The sequence below is a fragment of the Heterodontus francisci genome, chromosome 16 (genome assembly GCF_036365525.1).
Source record: "Heterodontus francisci isolate sHetFra1 chromosome 16, sHetFra1.hap1, whole genome shotgun sequence".
Taxonomy (NCBI): domain Eukaryota; kingdom Metazoa; phylum Chordata; class Chondrichthyes; order Heterodontiformes; family Heterodontidae; genus Heterodontus; species Heterodontus francisci.
The window spans coordinates 65,376,252-65,396,464 of record NC_090386.1 but is presented as its reverse complement, the minus strand read 5'-3'; the positions used below and the strand labels follow the sequence as shown (position 1 = coordinate 65,396,464).

General features: G+C 41.3%; 2 protein-coding genes across 3 annotated transcripts in view; one reads left to right on the top strand and one right to left on the bottom strand.

Annotated features, from left to right (window-relative positions):
* The window catches only part of LOC137378160 (glucose-induced degradation protein 8 homolog), a 38,751-nt gene extending 32,574 nt beyond the window's left edge, over positions 1-6,177 (bottom strand). The window contains exon 1 of one of the 2 annotated variants that reach the window (XM_068048298.1): positions 6,048-6,177. In XM_068048298.1, the coding sequence (XP_067904399.1) occupies positions 6,048-6,124 (77 nt within the window). In that variant the 5' untranslated portion in view covers positions 6,125-6,177. Of the gene's footprint in view, positions 1-5,447; positions 5,681-6,047 lie in introns of those variants that run through there. The other variant, XM_068048299.1, reaches the window with a different exon arrangement.
* The window catches only part of LOC137378161 (dnaJ homolog subfamily C member 5), a 75,145-nt gene continuing 60,806 nt past the window's right edge, over positions 5,875-20,213 (top strand). The window contains exon 1 of the mRNA XM_068048301.1: positions 5,875-6,004. The gene's annotated coding sequence lies outside the window, so the exon portion shown is untranslated. The remainder of the gene's footprint in view (positions 6,005-20,213) is intronic.

Below are 20,213 nucleotides of genomic sequence, written 5' to 3'. Positions count from 1 at the left end.
TCTATGTAGTTATTGACATCAATAGTGACAAGAATCACTGGTCATGCTAACTGGTGCTTACAACAGAACATGCAGTATAACGAAATCCACAGGCAGAACCATATTTAGGCAATAAAAACAGGCTGCGTTTTCTGACAACGCAACCACTAGGTGGCACAGTACTAGCACATGCGCAAATGCAGCCTCTTCCACTGGAACATCACTTTCTGCAATTTTCAGGCAGCTGCCAGGATTAAAGATGGCGCTGCTCAATTTATCACAGGAAATGCTTATGGCTAGTTAGTTCTATCAAACTAACCTTACATTAAGTTGGATGGAAGCTCAATAATATACTAGTATATAGAATAGGATACTAACTGTAATCCTCAGATCCATTTAATATTCCAAAAACCCTAAGACAAAAGGAATTTTATGATTGAATTTCTATGTTCTGATATTTTTGGGAGTTTGTGAATTGGCACCCCGATCGATGGAGAATAAAATCGGGCAGAGTACAAAAATGTGCTGCCAATTTGTTATCTACATTTTATATGACTGACCAGGACTGATTTCACCCCAACTCAGGCTACTCGCTCCCGCCCCACTGGCCGCTCTCCTACCTTCTACAACTCGCTCCAGGCCTTGAGGCTTTCTCCCCCTCCCCCACCAGCCGCATCCCTCCCTCAGCCACTCGCTATTGACCTCGCTGCTCCCACCCGCCCATCTCCTGGCTGGCTGTTCCTCGCTTCATGCCGCCCTGCTCTCCGGCCGCTTGCTGCCCCCCCCCCCCCCACATGCCACTTCCCTCCTCTTGGCCACTCGCTCTCCGCTCGTCGCCTGAAGAAACTAGGCAGGCCACGAGGGGTGACGGGGCGAGGTAGGAGCGAGTGACCAGGAGGAGGGAAGCGGCATGGCCTACAGCTAGCAGCTGGAGGTGGGGAGCGAGTAGCCGGAGAGTGAGTTGGCATGAAGCGAGGAACAATCAGCCAGGGGAGTTGGGGGGGGGGGGGGGGGGGGGGGGGGGGGGGGAGAAAGAAAAGAATGGCCGGTTGGAGGGAGGGGGAGAAAGCTTCAAAGCTTAGAGCGAGTTACGCATTTGTGCAGCTTGGAGCTCTCTGATGTTGGCGGGCCGCTGCGTTGTCAGGAATCACTTTGTAACAAATATTATGTACACATATAAAGAAAGCATTTGCCAAAAGGTTTTTTTGCTCCAAGAGTTCATTGATGCATTAGATCACAAAACTTCATCTTATTCTAATTTAAATGATTCAAAAAAGTTAAGGCATCAGATTTAAGACCAGTAGGAATAGAAAGTGCCCTAGATCAAAGTTCCAAATGAACATTCTAAACATTATAATAGCCAATAGCATTGTTACTATGTCAACAATGCGCCAACAAATGTTCCAAGAGTAGCAACTGAACTCTGACAGTACACGTGGGACATTTACTATAGTTCTTAGGGTAACACCAATAGCGGTTTTCATAAAACTACTCATTTCCTTTAAAAACTTCTGGTTCATTACAGAACCTAGAGTATCCGAACTCAAAGCAAAAACAGAAATCATACAAATGACTGCATTAAACCCATCTAACTATTCGACTAAGTGCTCAAAATTCCCTGTTCCAGAAGAATAGTGTGATAGCATACATTCTTTTTTGGATTTTGCTGAACACTAATGTTTATTTTCCACCATTAATTCTCAATCCTAATCAGCACCTGTATAAAAAAAAAACTCCTTCAAAAGATAGATCTCATACCGGTGAAATTTTCAATGTCAGCACAAACTGGCAATGAAACTGCACAAGCTACTGGTACACCTATATCCCAGAATACTGCATAGAATCCTAGTCACTGTATCACAGCAAGGATATCAGGAATTGGGGTGGTGCAGACTTGATACCTAGATGATGGCATCTGAGCTGTGAGGAGAGGTTGGAGATCTTGCTGTTCATTCAGTTCATTCTGATGAAATTTCAGGGGAGATATTTTCCCAGTATTCAAGATTAGAGTCATAGAGTTATACAGCACAGAAACAGGCCCTTCGGCCCATCGTGTCCATGCTGGCCATCAAGCACCTGCTATTCTAATCCCACTTTCCAGCACTTGGCCCGTAGCCTTGTATGCTCTGGCATTTCAAGTGCTCACCTAAATACTACTTAAATGTTGTGAAAGTTCCTGCCTCTACCGCCCCTTCAGGTAGTGTGTTCCAGATTCCTTCCACCCTCTGCGTGAAAACATTTTTCCTCAAATCCCCTCTAACCCTCCTGCCTCTTACCTTAAATCTATGCCCCCTAATTACTGACACCTTCGCTAAGGGAAAAAAAAAGTTTCTTCCTATCTAAGCTCCTCATAATTTAGTATACCTCAGTCAGGTCCCCTCTCAGCCTTCTCTGCTCTAAGGAAAACAACCCCAGCCTATCAAGTCTCTTCATAGCTGAAATGCTCCAGCCCAGGCAACATCCTGGTGAATCTCCTCTGCACCCTCTCCAGTGCAATCACATCCTTCCTATAGTGTGGCGACCAGAATTGTACACAGTACTCCAACTGTAGCCTAACTAGTGTTTTATACAGCTCCATCATAACCTCCCTGCTCTTATATTCTATCCCACAGCTAATAAAGGCAAGTATCCCATATGCCTTCCTAACCACCTTATCTACCATGTGCTACTGCCTTCAGTGATCTATGGACAAGTACACCAAGGTCCCTCTGTATTCCTAGGGTCCTACCATCCATTGACATTCCCTTGCCCAGGCAAAATCTTGGCATAGTGGCAAGGTCAGCATTTACTGCCCGTCCCTATTTGTCTTGGATACAACTCAGCTGCTTGCCAGGCCACTCAAGAGACAACCACATTAGTGTGGGACTGGAGTCACATATAGATCAGACTGGGTAAGGATGGCAGATTTTCTCCCCTCAAGGACATTCCTTTTAATAATAGGTTGCCTGTGGTATTGTGCATAGTCAGCTGAATCATAGTTTCTTTAAATCCATTAAAAATGGAAATTGCACTCTTTTTAAAATATTATTTGTCATTTAAACTATCAAAGGGGTGTTCAAATGGTGATTCCCCAAACAATTAGCCATTAATGTCCAAACAATTCAGTTCCATTTGCATTTATATTTCTTATTTGATGTTTTGTTATAAGCTTAGAAAGAGCTACTTTTAGCACTAATGTCTCAATGATTGATATATCCTACATTAGAAGGCCAAGTTCCGAGAAATATATAAATTAACAGAAATATAGATTTAAACATACACAACTATGCAGCCGATTAAGTCAAAACATTTGACCACCTCTGACCCAAAGACAAGCCTTTTTATATATTCTGTTCAGGTTTCAAAAAGGGATGTAACAGCAACCTTTTTAAAAAAAAAATCACTCTCTCTTTAATCTTCTGCCTCAAATTAGCTGCCCAACATGTGAAAGCCATAACTGAACCTCCAGCTGATGAAGAAGCGATCGAGATCATCTCACATTATCTGATTGCCAATCTGGGAACACAAAGGAAATGCAGAAGATCCAGAACCAATGGCAATAGCCAGTACAGATATACCACATATGATGTACTTAAGCTTAAGTTATGTTGCCAAAACAAAGTTATGTTTCTTAGCTCCCACTAGCACCTACAAGTATCTGGCTTTGACTCCATTAACTTCTCAGGAGGAACATCAGATTATGTCCAGAAATGCAACATCTTGGCACAGTGCTTAACTGGGAGTGAGTTTTTTTTTTACCCTTACTGTTCCAGTACTAAGTCTGCTTTCTTCCACCTACATATCACCTATCTTACTTCTCCCCAGCTAGTTTCCAAACTCTAGCATCTCAAAACTTGATTTCTCAAAGATGGTTGTTGGAGGTCATTCATCTCACTCCCAGAACATCACTGCACAAGTTTCTCAGTGTAGTGTCCGAGGCCCAACCATCTTCAGCTGCTTCATCAATGACTGTCCCTCCATCATAAGGTCAGAAGTGGGGATGTTTGCTGATGATTGCACAGTGTTCGACACCATTCATGACTCCTCAGATTCTGAAGCAGTCCATGTCCAAATGCAGCAAGACCTGGACAACATCCAGGCTTGGGCTGATAAGTGGCAAGTGGCATTTGTGTCACACAAGTGCCAGGCAATGACGTCCTCTAACATAAGATAATCTAATTATCGCCCCTTGATGTTCAATGGCATTACCATGGCTGAATCCCCCTGTCAACATCCTGGGCCTTACCATTGACCAGAAACTGAACTGGACCAGCCACTTAAATACTGTGGCTACAAGAGCAGCCTATACCCTAACAAATTGATTTTAACACCTTCATCCTCACATACGAATTAGAAGCAGGAGTAGGTCACACGGCATCTCGAGCCTGCTCCGCCATTCAATATCATAGCTGATTTAATTTGCAACCTCAACTCCACAATCCCACCTACCCCCAATAACTTATGATGCCCTTGCTTATCAAGAATCTACCCACCACTTCAGCCCATCTCAGCAATCTCTTCCAACTGTACATCACAAACTCCATACCACCAACATTATTCCTTGCTCACAATACACCAAACAGCAGCTTTTCCTTCTAGCATTTCACCAGGTCTTTTCAAATGCCCTTCGTCTTGATACCCTTTTGACTAAAAATGTTTTGGATTGTACTTTCAGCCCAATTCCCTAACTCATCTTTTAAACGTATCCACTTTTCCCCCTCATTATTCCACAAAACATTGAGATGTCTCTAGTACCTAAAGACGTCTGTAAAAATGTTAGTAAACACGTGGAAATTGGGGAAATTCTGTTTGCTTACATTTAAAATGTATACACGCAAATAAAACCCTTTAAATTCCTACATTTTAAAGTATCTCATAACCAACTCCACGTTCCAGAGACCGAAAATAGCATAAGCTCTGTTCAACCAAAACGCTGTTTTTCATAAAATATAAGGAACGAGAAATTTTAAATTCGGAAGGCTGAAATTCTGCTTTGTATTTACTAAATCTAATAAATGTTTCAACTGAGGTACAGGAGTCTATTTCTCTTCATATCTCGACAAATTAAACCAAGTCCGAGATTTTCTTCGCACATATTGGAAGAAACACATCTACAAAATGATCAGACTTTAATCTCAAACTGTAAATTTTCTTCTTCATGACCCCAAAGCCTCCGTTATAATGAATCTTTAAAGCAAATTGTGATGAAGCAAAGTTCGTATTCGAGTCCAGTTTGCTCAGGCAATGAAAATAAAAGTGAAAGGATCGTACTGCTCTATCAAGATTTTTGACTCTAGGGGTTAGGGAAGTCACTGCGTCGCCGAGGCCTACGTACAGGAGGAAAAAAATTGTCCCACATTAACAACATTATCAGCAAATACAAAATCTCAGGAACACTTAAAAGCCTCGTTTACTTTCATTTGTACACGATGGGTTGTAAAGAATAGACGTTTTCAGCCAGAAGCTGTATTTTAAACTAGCCAACGTACCTCAAATGTGGAAGATTTTGTTTGTGCCCAAAGACGCAAGCAGGAAAGCTCGCGATCTTTCAATGAAAAGTTTGGTTGAACGTGTTACGGTTCAACCGAACTTGACTGCTACCTTCTGTAGCGTCTATTGGTGATTTACCCGATAGGTGCCAGGCGACTACATCATCAATGCGGCTTGCGGTTGGTGGATACAGCTGTCAATCCTCTGTCGTTACCTGAAAGCTATTTCTCACACCCCTCCCTGATTGCCGGTGAGAAAGATCTCCGCGCATGCGCGAGCGTCTCGGCGCATCCGCTTAACGGTTGGCGAATGGGCGGTATTCCAATTCCCAGGGTGCAGAGCGCAATGCAACACGAAAGTTTTTTTTGGGTCAGCCGACAGTAAATGGGCGCTGGAGCGCGAGGGGCGGGGTAAAGGGGAGGGGAGTGGAGAGGAAGTGAAGAGACTCTGACGTTGTGCGAAAGGTGAAGTACTGACGGAAATCTTTGATATGGTTCATGTTGTGAGAGGTTGACGAAAACCAATTCACCACATAGAGACAGAAAACGTATAAAAGGTAAAGAAAAAAGAGACCGGAACGGTTAGAGTTAGTTTTGTACCGTATTGCCCCTGCTGCCGCCTTGCCTTTGTCCCAGTGTTTAGTGGCTGCCTGTTGTTCCTGATCCGAGTGATGCATGATGGCGTTCGGTCTAATCCGCTGCCGCAGACAGCGTGATAAATCGATGCCGCTCGGTGGATTTGGAAAGGATTTAATTCGGTTAAACTATGCCGTTTTTTAATTACCTCCTCCTCCACCCATTTTGTAACGGCTTATTAAAATGAGGAACCGGTAGGCTAGTATTGAGATGATTAGTCGGAAGGAGGTAAAAGGGACGTTTTTGAATGAGAACCTCCAGCGTTTGGATCAAACGCAACAGCAGCATTGCAGGTTTTTCTTGCACACACACATAGAATGAGAGTGAATGCAAACTACATATGTTTCGGGATTAATTAGATTACTGTTGCCAATGGCAAATCCTTCGTGCTATGATTTTTATTCATGGGGAATGAAATTCCATTAGCCTTTCTGAACAAAAATGCGTCAGAGATCAGATGAGATGGGGCATCCCAGATTTCTGCAAATGGTGAACATCGGCGAGCTGAGTAATCCCTGCTCGTTTCAGTCCGCCGGGGGGGGGGGGGGGGGGGTGCGGGAATGGAGGAAGTGGGTTGCAGGAGTTGGTTAGGTTGCTAATCATTTAAGTTCAATTAACCTTATTGCTTGATGAGATGCAGTATAGTGCTCCGTAAAAACTCACGATTGTTCAGATTTTAATCGCATGCAAGGATCCTTTATAAATGTTTCCACTTCTTTTGCTGTCATTTCAGTACCTAGTGGCGATTCAAGATGAAACATTCATGATGTACATATATTTAGGATAGCTGCAGAATACGCATGAACTGCTCTTACGAGAAAATGCGTGTCCATTTTTAAGTAAAGCATTAACAGTTTATTGTTGAATTTCACGAAAAATATAGGAGAAAGGTATTTGTGTGTATATAAAGAAGTCATGTTGCTGCAACTTCTAATGCTTTTGGTCTAAATTGGAAAGTATGTTAATGATGTAAAATTCTACTATTGAATTCGAGCAACAGGTTTGTTACTTTATAATGGCTGAAGCTGATACCAAATTTGAAGTCGATATAGAAATGCCAAGCATTAACAGTAATTGAATAATGCAAAGTGAATAGATTTTATCAGTTTGCTGATGACACCAAACCCTGAGGTGCAGCAAACAGTGAGAATGATATGAACTGCCTGCAACAGGTCATAGGCTAGCAGAATGGGCAGAACGATGACAGTTGGAATTGAATATTGACATGTGAGATGATGCATTTTGGCAGAAGGAATGGAGAGAGGTATATATATATATATATATATATTCTTCTTTGGCCTCCTTGTCTCTGGAGACAATGGGTAAGCGCCTGGAGGTGGTTTGTGGAGCAGTGCCTGGAGTGGCTATAAAGGCCAATTCTAGAGTGACAGACTTCCACAGGTGCTGCAGAAAAAATTGGTTGTCGGGGCTGTTACACAGTTGGCTCTCCCCTTGCGCTTCTGTATTTTTTTTCCTGCCAACTGCTAAGTCTCTTCGACTATATATATATATATATACATATACACATACATATATATGTATGTATATGTGTATGTATGTATATGTGTATGTATGTATATGTGTATGTATGTATATGTGTATGTATGTATGTGTGTATATATGTATGTATGTATATATATATATATAATTAGTAAAGCATATGGGATCTTGGGTTTCATAAATAGAGGCATTGAGTACAAATGCAGGGAAAATATTGAACTTTTATAAAACTCTGGTTAGGCCCCAACTGGAGTATTGCATTATTGGTTTGGTACTGAATGAAAGTGATGCTATGTCTGGAATGAAGCTGTAAACATTTGTAATTCTATTTTTGAGGATTAATATGTAGCAAACCTAGAATCTAGTTTTCTACTATTAATAGAATCTCTCTGCATAGAAGGTGGGCATTTGGTCCATTATACCTGTGTCAGCTCTTTGAAAGAGCTATCCAGTTAATCTGACTGCCATGTTCCTTTGCAATTCTCCTTTCGAGTATATAATCCTATACCCTTTTGAAAATTACTATTGAATCTGTTTCCACCACCCTTTCAGATAGTACATTCCAGATCACAACTTACTGCATCTTTTTAAAAGAAAAACTCCCCTGCTCTCCTCATTCTGTGCCCAATTGGATAAAGAATTGGTTTATGGGCAGAAAACAGTGAGTCGTAGTAAATGGTTGCTTTTCAGACTGGAGGATGGTAGACAGTGGTGTTCCCCAAGGGTCAGTGCTGGGACCACTGCTTTTTTTTTAATACAGAGTAGAATCTCAAAATTTGCTGATGACACCAAACTTTGAGGTGAGGCAAACAGTGAGAATGATGTGAACTGCCTGCAACAGGTCATGGGTTAGCAGAATGGGCAGAGAAATGACAGATGGGATTGAACATTGACATGTGAGGTGATGCATTTTGACAGAAGGAATGGGGAGAGGCAATATATATTTAATGGCACCGTTGTAAAGAGTGTGCAAGAACAGAGGGACTGGGGGGTGCATGTGCAGCGATCTTTGACGATAGGACATATTGAGAGAGTGTATAGTAAAGCATATGGGATCTTGGGTTTCATAAATAGAAGTATTAAGTACAAATGCAGGAATTGAGCTGGGGATTGGGACTGAGAGTCCTCGGATCCCTCTGTTTCTGCACCCCCTTTAAACCATTTACTTTATAAAACTCTGGTTAGGCCCCAACTGAAGTATTGCGTCCAATTCTTGTCACCACGCTTCAGGAAGGATGTGAGGGTCCTTGAGAGAAGTGCAGAGGAGATCTACCAAAATGGTTCCAGGAATGGAGGATTTTAGTTACAAGGTTAGGTTGGAAAAGCTGCATTTGTTCTCCTTAGAACAAAGATTATGGGGAGATTTAATGGAAGTATACAAGATTATGACAGGCTTAGATAAGTTATTCAAGGAAAAGTTGTTCCCATTAACAAATGGTACAAGGACTAGGGGACACAGATTGAAGGCTTTGGGCAAGGGATGCGGGGTAATATGAGGAAATGGGTGGTAATGACCTGGAACTCGCTGCCCACAAGGGTGGTGGAAGCAGAGACAGTCACTGACTTCAAGAGGAAGTTGGATGGCCTCTTGAGAGAAAGAGACTTACAGGGCTATAGGGATTGAGCTGGGGATTGGGACTGTGAGCCCTCGGATCCCTCTGTTCCTGCACCCCCTTTAAACCATTTACTTTATATTGCCTGATTCTTCCAAAATGCATCACTCACACTTCTGTGTTAAATTTCATCTGCCATCTGTCTGCCCGTTTCAGCAGTGTGTGTACGACACCTGAAGTAGATTACTATCATACTCCGTGGAGAGCTGGCATGGACTCAGTGGGCCAAATGGCTGCCTCCTGTGCTGTAAATTACTATATGACTCTTAATTATATTAAATCTGTGTCCTCTAGTTATTGACCCCATTGACAGTTTTTTCCTATTTACTCATCAAAATTCTTAATTTTGAACACTTCTATTTAATCTCCCCTTAATCTTCTCTGCTTTAAGGAGAATAATCCCATCTTCAGTCTATCCACATAACTGAAGTGTTTCATCACTGCTACCATTACAGTAAACTTCCTCTGACATCGATATTCCAGCTGAGGCTGCACCAGTAATTTATAAAAATTTAATATAACTTCCTTGGTTTTGTACTGTATGCTCTCTTTATAAAGCCCAGTCCATATGATTTTTTTGATTTTTAAACAGCCTTATCATGTTGTGCCACCTTCAAAGATTTGTGTATGTGAGCCCTCCGATCCCTCTGTTCCTGCACCCCCTTTAAACCATTTACTTTATATTGCCTCATTCTTCCAAAATGCATCACTCACACTAATTTGTTAAATTCCATCTGCCATCAGCCTGCCCATTACAGCAGTGTGTCTATGACACCTGAAGTAGATTACTATCATACTTACTATTTGCTGCATTTCCAAGTTCTGTTATCTCCAAACTTTGAAATTATGCTTCCTATACCCAAGTTTAGGTATTTAATGTATATCCAAAAGAACTGTGGCCCTAATACGGACCTCTGGGCAAAACCACAACATACTTCTCTCCAGTCTGATATACAACTGTTCACCATTTGCTTTCTGTCTTTTAACCAATAATGCATCCATACTGCCATAGCCTCTTTAATCCTATGGACTTCAATTTTGTGAGCAAGAGTATTATGTGGCACTTTGTCAACTGCTTTTTGAAAGTCATATACATATCCACTGCACAGCCATCATCGACCCTGTCAGTTGTTTCATCAAAGAACTCAGTCAAGTTTGTTAGCCATGATTTGCCCCTAACCAATCCAGGTTGGCTGTTATTTATTAACCAGTATTCTTCCAAGTGACAAGTTTGCCCCAGATTATGTACTCTTGAAGTTTACCCATCTCCAATGTTGGGTTGAGTGGCCTGTAATTACCATGTGAGCCGCATGGAAGATGGCTGGATCCCCACGGACACATTGTACAGTGAGCTTGTCACTGGTACCAGACCCACCAGCCGTCCATGGCTCCGCTTTAAAGACGTCTGCAAACGCGACATGAAGTCCTGTGACATTGATCACAAGTCGTGGGAGTCAGTTGCCAGCGATCGCCAGAGCTGGCAGGCAGCCATAAAGGCGGGGCTAAAGCGTGGCGAGTCGACGAGACTTAGCAGTTGGCAGGAAAAAAGACAGAAGTGGAAGGAGAGAGCCAACTGTGTAACAGCCCTGACAACCAATTTTATCTGCAGCGCCGATGGAATTGCCTTCGTAGCCACTCCAGGTGCTGCTCCACAAACCACTGACCACCTCCAGGCGCTTGCCCATTGTCTCTCGAGACAAGGAGGCCAAAGAGAGAGAAAGAGTTACTAGGATTATCCCTCTTCCCCCTTTTTGAACTGTGGTGTAGCATTTGCAACACTCCACTCTGGCATCATCCCCATATGCAAGGAAAAGTGAAAGATTGTGGCTAGAGCCTCTGCTATTTCCACCTTTTACTTCCTTCAACAACCTAGGATGCATCCCATCCGGACTAGGTAACTGATATACTTTTAGCATTGCATCTTTAAGTACCACCCCATTATCTGTTTTATCTAATCCAATTTCTCTATCCATTCGCCTTTGCTATTAGATTGGCAGCATCCTTTTTCATGAAGCCAGATGCAGTATTGTTGGTTGACATATAAATGTTTCTAATTTTTCCCTCTTCCTTTTCAAAAAAGCTATTGATAACTTTTTAATACTGTATATAATCCTTAAATAGCAGACTTTACGAATTATTAGGATTGTCGATCTTTAATTTTTGAAGAAATGTTTATCTTGATTTTTAATTCACATCTATTTGCTGTTTACTTTATTTTAATGGACAAAAACAATTTTTATTTATTCATTCAACGGATGTGGGCATCGCTTGCAAGGTCAGCATTTATTGCCCATCCTTATTGCCTTTGAGGAGGTGGTGGAGAGCTGCTGCTTTGAAATACAACTGAATGACTTGCTAGGCCATTTCAGAAGGCATTTAAGAGTCAAGCACATTGCTGTACAAAGGCCAGACCGGGTAAGCATGGCAGATTTCCTCCCCCAAAAAAGGACATGAGTGAATCTGGTGGGTTTTTATGACGTCACTGTACTTCCATGGTTGCCAGATTCCAGATTTTTTTATTTAAATTCTCCAGCTGCAAGGTGGAATTTGAACTCTTGTATCCAGTTCATTAATCCAAGCCTCTGGATTACTGGTCCAGTAATGTAACAACTATGCTTCCATGCCCCTAATTAGCAATGGTCTAACATGTAATATTCAGTTGGCACTGATTCCATGGGTCAAGTGTGTGTTTTCTTTCTTAACATAAATGCAAACAAGTAAGGACCATTTTTTGCTGTAGATCCATACCCACTAGGAATTAGTTTTGAGACTAAGTGCAAAATCTTACACTAATGCAGTAAAGGGTACTTATTTTGCATAAGGATTTTACAGCCAACAGGTAGGGGAGAGTTTAATTTCAGCAGTCTGGGCAAAATTTGAATCCAAAGCTGCAAGGCTACTGTCTAACCCACTGCCACCCATTTTCTATGAAGTCAGGTTTTTAAAAAAATGCATACAATTTAAGTTTTTGAATTTATTTTTCAGTCAGCAAATATCTTGAATTCTAGTTCCCTTGAATTTCGCTGCTTAAATAATTGTTGATTTTTGAAGTTGGCCTGCAATTGCTGAGTTAAATAATTGGACATTGTGTTGTGAAAAAAGCACCTTTAACCATTTGAGTAATACTACAACAAAATAGTAAACCTGTCACGAGTCCAGTTTTTTCTTTGTTTAGAGAATACAGTAAACGTGTTGTACTTATTTCTTTGATTTTATGGCATTGTATTTAATAGAATTGCAAAGAAAGCAACTTATAGCTTTGTATATAATTAATTAAAAAATTGAAGTGATTGAGCAATAGGCTAGCGATGGTGTGAATATGGTTGGTCCTGTTAATAGGTGAAAGTATTCTAAATATGTGCTAACTGCACGATACTTTCAACCCACGGGAAGCATCTTATGCAGAATTTTAGTTGCTGCCTTCACCAAAAATGCATTAAAGTGCAGAATTTAGTTTCTATTATATCAATAGGCCAGTAACGTCTATTAGCAATTGGTCCTACAGTCAAGTTGTTCCACAGCCTTAATTTGTACCTTGAAATAGTACTCATTTAAAAATGTGTAAGAAAGTTAAGCAATCACTGGGAAGAAACGTCCTTCTGAAGTTTATTAACAAAATCTTTTAAGAAAAAGAGGTCAAGAAATTTATTTTGAACTTTTTTGTGTGATTTCATCTTGGATCAGTATCATTCTTGCCTGAGACAGAAAGCTCAACCTCCCTTCCAGGACTTGAGCATATAAACTAGGCTGAAAATTCAGTGCCATACTGAGGAGTACAGAATTCTCATGATGTTTAACCAAGCCCCTATCTAAAGAGAGTTTTCCCAGTTTGCTGATTAAATTTCCTCAACAAACACCAATTTTCATTGATATGGTACCTTTAGTGTAGAATATCATTCCAAGGCACTGGACAGCAACATAAGCAGAAATAAATGAATTAAGGCTTTATCTTCCATTGCATATTGAAAATGAACAGTGAGTTCTTCAGTGGCCGGGCCATGTTTTCCCTGAGCCAACACCACCTAAAGTTGTTTAACTGGTCATTTATCTCATTAAGGTTAAAGGGACAACTGGATTTGAAACCTGGTCCCAGAGGTGAAAACTCAGTGTCTAAACACTGTGCAACTTATTTGCCTAGCATGCTTCTCCTATTCAATGTCAGAAATTTTACAGGATTATTTTTGCAGATGATTTAAGATCTGGTTAATTTGAACTCCGCAAAGGAGTCTTGTAGAGGGTGAAGTGATTGGATATTGAGACATGGTTGGTTCATTAATTTCATCTACAGTAACTTGTAAATTTGATGACAAATGTAACTGCATGAATCAGCAACATGAAAAACACTAACTTCTTTAACTATTAGAGCTATGTATCTTTTCATTCATTTAGAGAAGAAACAAACCTGCATATAGCACAAAATGTTTAGTGTTTTTATAGGCCATGTATGATGAGTTTGGTAAGTCTCAGCCATATTCCCAATAGACGTAAGTGGAAAACTTCTAATTTGGCACTAATTCAGACTTGGCCTGAGAAAGAAAAACTTGTATTTAATGGTGCTTTTCATACCCTCGGGATATCCCAAAGCACTTTATTGCTAATGTTCATTTGAGTGTAGTCACTGCTTTAACGTAGGAAGTAATGAGGTGTCTGGATGTGGAAAAGGAAATAAATGTTGCCCTGATGCTGTTTGTGTTCTTGTGAATTTTAAACTAAAGCACAGTATTGTCAAATAGAGAGAGCTTTACACCGCATTTCATGTTGATGGTGGGTGCCTGAAATAGAAATATATTGCTCAGCATTAACATCCCTCATTCTGAGCACAAAATTAAAATAAAATGATTAGGACATTTTCATGAAGCAAGTATTCTCTATAGTTATGCAATTACAATTTGATCAAAATTGCATTTTTTTTTTATTTGCCAGAAATTGCACCTGTGAGATAGTAATGAGCGTCCTATATTGGTGATTCTTCTCAGTGGTTTTGCTTATGTTAAGGAGGTAATCTATATTATTGCAACTGAGATTCTCATTAGTGTCATGATTGATTAAAAACTCTCATTCTAATAGTTTGATTTCTTGCGGATGGTACGTAAAAATGATTCTTCCAATGTAACATCGAATTGCAGGACACAGAACTGCAGTATGGTTGAATTGCATTAACCTGAGATTACAGCTACCTAACCAAGAATTGAAAACAAACTGGCCTCAAACCATTTCCTTGTCCCTCATCACCCCTCACCAGCACCTCTACCATGGCATCTGGAACTCTTTTTCTCACCGCCACCGCCCCCCCAACCCAGTTTCTTCACTAAATCTCTCTTCCAGAATTCTCAGGATGTGGATCCTTATACTCACTTATTCCCACTCCCTATGTACAGTACTCACTTTTGCTCACATCCATCAGAGGCCCACAAATTCGAGCAAAGCCAATGCATGATCTACCTCCATCGTATTAAGCACTGGTATTTGCTCTCTCCTTGATCAATTCTGATTTGCTTGAGTTGATCAAGGATGATGCTGGAAGATAAATTCTTTACACCATGATGATTCAACTTCTGAAATCCCTTTTCCCAAGGACCTGTGCCCTACCTTTTTAAAATATATTTTAAAAGAACTCATGGGTTTCTTTTTTCCCCCCAATGTCAATATTGTGTAGCTGCCTGTGCTGCTACTTCTCCCTGCCCTCCCCATACCCCCCACCCATCCAAACCACATGTGATCTGCATCACATTGGAGATCTCGTCTTCCAGTGCCCCGTTCTTCCCAAACACATTATCATTCTCTCAGTCCTCTACCAAATCTACTGTTGGTTCCCATAGTTGGCAAAAAATTTTATTTGTTCCTTTTGCTTAGCTAATGTCCCTCTCCATTTCAAAACAGTTGTCATAACCACCTCTGCAAAAAATCCATTTTTGGACACATCCAACCATCAAACCATTTCTAACCACCATTCCCCTCATAAATTTGTCCTCAATCTGTACTCATTGCTTCCAAAAGTGTCTCATCCAATCACTTCTGATCAACTTCAGTCCTGCTTACAACATTGCCACCCTGGCCAAAGTCATGAATGATATTCTCTATGACTACATTATATCTATGGCCTTTGACACATTTAACCACACCATCATCCTCCATTACTCTAATCTCAAAGCTTTCTGACTTGAAGGCAAGAGTGCTTCCAAGTGAGCCAACCTAATGTGCTGCAGAAAATGCAGTATACAGCAATCCATGGAATAACAACTTGCTGCAAATATGTTACTGAAGCAGCCATTTTTGTTGGCCAAATTGTCAAAATAATTATATTAATCCTGAGTGAGCAGTTTGGTTAAAATGCATATTGTACGCAATAGGCTATGAAAGGGTTGCTTTCACTCATATTACAGATGTTCGCTGTCTACTACACTGCTGCTAGGACTGGTTGGTAAAAGCTGTTGGAATATTCCTTGCTGTGAAGCTGCTGTCATCAAACAGATGGTGCCTGCTAATGTGGAAGGGCTCTTTTTGCTTCAGCACAATTTCACTTTTTATTTCTTCACATTTCTGCCCTGCCCCAACTTCAATTTTAGTAGCAAAATATGTTGATACCTTCCATCAGGTATAGGGAGCTTTTCTGAAATTTAGATGTACAGAATCAATTATGTCAAAACAATGTTTTTTAAACCATAGTTTCTCAATCAATGGACATGCTGTATTAAGTGGGAAGTATTTATAATTTTGAAACATTTATTGAAACAGATTATGGAAAGATGTAGGAGCAACAGGGTGGTGGTGATAGGAGATTTTAATTTTCCCAACATTGACTGGGATTCACTTAGTGTTAGAGGTCTAGATGGAGCAGAATTTGTAAGGAGCATCCAGGAGGGTTTTCTAGAGCAGTATGTAAATAGTCCAACTCGGGAAGGGGCCATACTGGACCTGGTGTTGGGGAATGAGCCCGGCCAGGTGGTTGAAGTTTCAGTAGGGGACTACTTTGGGAATAGTGATCACAATTCCGTAAGCTTTAAAATACTCATGGACAAAGACGAGAGTGGTCCTAAAGGAAGAGTGCTAAATTGGGGGAAGGCCAACTATACCAAAATTCGGCAGGAGCTGGGGAATGTAGATTGGGAGCAGCTGTTTGAAGGTAAATCCACATGTGATATGTGGGAGGCTTTTAAAGAGAGGTTGATTAGCATGCAGGAGAGACATGTTCCTGTGAAAATGAGGGATAGAAATGGCAAGATTAGGGAACCATGGATGACAGGTGAAATTGTGAGACTAGCTAAGAGGAAAAAGGAAGCATACATAAGGTCTAGGCGGCTGATGAAAGACGAAGCTTTGAAAGAATATCGGGAATGTAGGACCAATCTGAAACGAGGAATTAAGAGGGCTAAAAGGGGTCATGGAATATCTTTAGCAAACAGGGTTAAAGAAAATCCCAAAGCCTTTTATTCATATATAAGGAGAAAGAGGGTAACTAGAGAATGGATTGGCCCACTAAAGGACAAAGGAGGAATGTTATGCTTGGAGTCAGAGAAAATGGGTGAGATTCTAAACGAGTACTTTGCATCGGTATTCACCGAGGAGAGGGACATGACGGATGTTGAGGTTAGGAACAGATGTTTGATTACTCTAGGTCAAGTCGGCATAAGGAGGGAGGAAGTGTTGGGTATTCTAAAGGGCATTAAGGTGGACAAGTCCCCAGGTCCGGATGGGATCTATCCCAGGTTACTGAGGGAAGTGAGAGAGGAAATAGCTGGGGCCTTAACAGATATCTTTGCAGCATCCTTAAACACGGGTGAGGTCCCGGAGGACTGGAGAATTGCTAATGTTGTCCCCTTGTTTAAGAAGGGTAGCAGGGATAATCCAGGTAATTATAGACCGGTGAGCCTGACGTCAGTGGTAGGGAAGCTGCTGGAGAAGATACTGAGGGATAGGATCTATTCCCATTTGGAAGAAAATGGGCTTATCAGTGATAGGCAACATGGTTTTGTGCAGGGAAGGTCATGTCTTACCAACTTAATAGAATTCTTTGAGGAAGTGACAAAGTTGATTGATGAGGGAAGGGCTGTCGATGTCATATACATGGACTTCAGTAAGGCGTTTGATAAGGTTCCCCATGGCAGGCTGATGGAGAAAGTGAAGGCGCATGGGGTCCAAGGTGTACTAGCTAGATGGATAAAGAACTGGCTGGGCAACAGGAGACAGAGTAGCAGTAGAAGGGAGTTTCTCAAAATGGAGGCGTGTGACCAGTGGTGTTCCACAGGGATCCGTGCTGGGACCACTGTTGTTTGTGATATACATTAATGATTTGGAGGAAAGTATAGGTGGACTGATTAGCAAGTTTGCAGACGACACTAAGATTGGTGGAGTAGCAGATAGTGAAGGGGACTGTCAGAGAATACAGCAGAATATAGATAGATTGGAGAGTTGGGCAGAGAAATGGCAGATGGAGTTCAATCAGGGAAAATGCGAGGTGATGCATTTTGGAAGATCCAATTCAAGAGTGAACTATACAGTAAATGGAAAAGTCCTGGGGAAAATTGATGTCCAGAGAGATTTGGGTGTTCAGGTCCACTGTTCCCTGAAGGTGGCAACGCAGGTCAATAGAGTGGTCAAGAAGGCATACGGCATGCTTTCCTTCATCGGACGGGGTATTGAGTACAAGAGTTGGCAGGTCATGTTACAGTTGTATAGGACTTTGGTTCGGCCACATTTGGAATACTGCGTGCAGTTCTGGTCGCCACGTTACCAAAAGGATGTGGATGCTTTGGAGAGGGTGCAGAGGAGGTTCACCAGGATGTTGCCTGGTATGGAGGGCGCTAGCTATGAAGAGAGGTTGAGTAGATTAGGATTATTTTCATTAGGAAGACTGAGGTTGAGGGGGGACCTGATTGAGGTGTACAGAATCATGAGAGGTATAGACAGGGTGGATAGCAAGAGGCTTTTTCCCAGAGTGGGGGATTCAATTACTAGAGGACACGAGTTCAAAGTGAAAGGGGAAAAGTTTAGGGGGGGTATGCGTGGAAAGTTCTTTACGCAGAGGGTGGTGGGTGCCTGGAACGCGTTGCCAGCGGAGGTGGCAGATGCGGGCACGATGGCGTCTTTTAAGATGTATCTAGACAGATACATGAATGGGCAGTAAGACAAGAGATACAGACCCTTAGAAAATAGGCGACATGTTTAGATAGAGGATCTGGATCGGCGCAGGCTTGGAGGGCCGAAGGGCCTGTTCCTGTGCTGTAATTTTCTTTGTTCTTTGTTCTTTGAAACACAGTAGAAACACTTTCAGAATTGTTGAACCTAGTTCTTGACCTGTTCAGAAAGTGTCATTGGGAAGAGTCAAAGAACTGTTGACAATTGATTTTAGTTAATGAATTTATTAATTGAGTATTAGTTGAATTAAAAACTGACTTTTTTTCCAGTTTTGGTTTTGTCATACTGACAAACCAATCTGTACTGGAGAAATGGTGTGGGAGGGAGTACTTCAGATTCCTGGGGAATTGGGACCCATTCTGGGATGGGAGAGATATGTTCAAGGTGGGCAGGTTGCACTTCAACAGAGCTGGAACCAAAGTCCTCGTTAGAAGGCGAGCCAGTATTGGGGAAAGAGTTCCAACTAATTTGGCAGGTGGAAATTGGGTTGAAACAATGGAGTAGAGAAACCAGGTGCACAGAAGACTGGGACAGGCAAATAGCACTAGAATAAATTACAATTATGAATTAGGAGGGATCAGACAGAGGCAAATAAAAAGCAGTCTAAGGTGGTTTGATGTGCATGTACGTAAATGCATGGAACATGGTCAGTAAGGTTGGTGAGCTGTAGGTGCATGATATAAACAGAGACCAGGCTCTCAGGAAGGAAGGATTGGAAACCTATTACTGTCTACAAGGTATTCAGAAAAGATCAGCAATGGGGAAAAAGAGGAGGGGTTGGTGGTATTGATCAAGGGAACTATTAGACCACCAAATAGGAGAGGGGCTGGGTGGGAAAGGAGATAGAGGAGCAAATTCATGGGCAAATTTCAGAAAGATGCAAAAATTACAAAGCGATAATGGAAGACTTCAGATTTCCTAGTATATACTGAGATAGTAAGTGTAAAGGCCAAAGACGGGGAGGAATTCCATAAATGTGTGCAAGAGAACTTTCTTGATCAGTCTGTTTCCAGTTGAACTAGAAAGGAAGCAGTGCAAAATTGAATTCTGGGGCATGAAGTGAGGCAAGTGGAGCATTTTTAGGAGATCATTTGGAGAACGGTGATCACATCAAGTTTAGAATAGTTATATAAAAGGACAAGGTACAATCAAGTCTAAAAACACTTAACTGGAGGAGGGCTAATTTCATTGAGCTGAAAAGGGCTCTGTCCCAGGTAGTTTGGAATCAGAAATTGATACCCAAAACAGCTATTAAACAATGGAAAGCTTTTGAAGAGAAGATGGCTCGGGTAGAGTAGACACATTCCTATGAGAGGGATAGAGGAAGGGAAGGGTATCCAAAGCTAAAACTCCTCATGTAAAGCTATAAAGGTTAAAATTACACAGAAAGGTTTATGACTATTGTAAAGTTGTTAATGCAGTTGAAAACCAAGCTGAATATAGAAAGTACAGAGGAGATCTAAAAATGGATAAGCAGGGCAAAGAGGAAATGAAAATAATTGGCTGACATAAAAAGGGAACCCAAAAGTCTTATAAAATACAGGTAGTAAAAGGGTAATCTAAAGAAGGGTGGGGCCAATTAGGGACCGCAAAAGAGAGAATCTTGTGGAACCAGGGCATGGCTGAGGTACTAAATGAGTACTTTGGATCGGTCAATGCTAGAAAAATGAATGCTACCAATATAGCAGTAAAAGAGGAGGTGGTAGTGATACTGGATAGGATAAAGAGGAAATTCTCTAAGTAGAAAAGTTACTCATTCCCGATAGAATGTATTCTAGTTACTGAGGAAAGTAAAATTTGATATTGTGGAGGCTCTGGCCATCTTCCAATCCTCCTTTGGATATGAGGGTGGTAGCAGAGGACTGGAGGATTGCAATTGTTA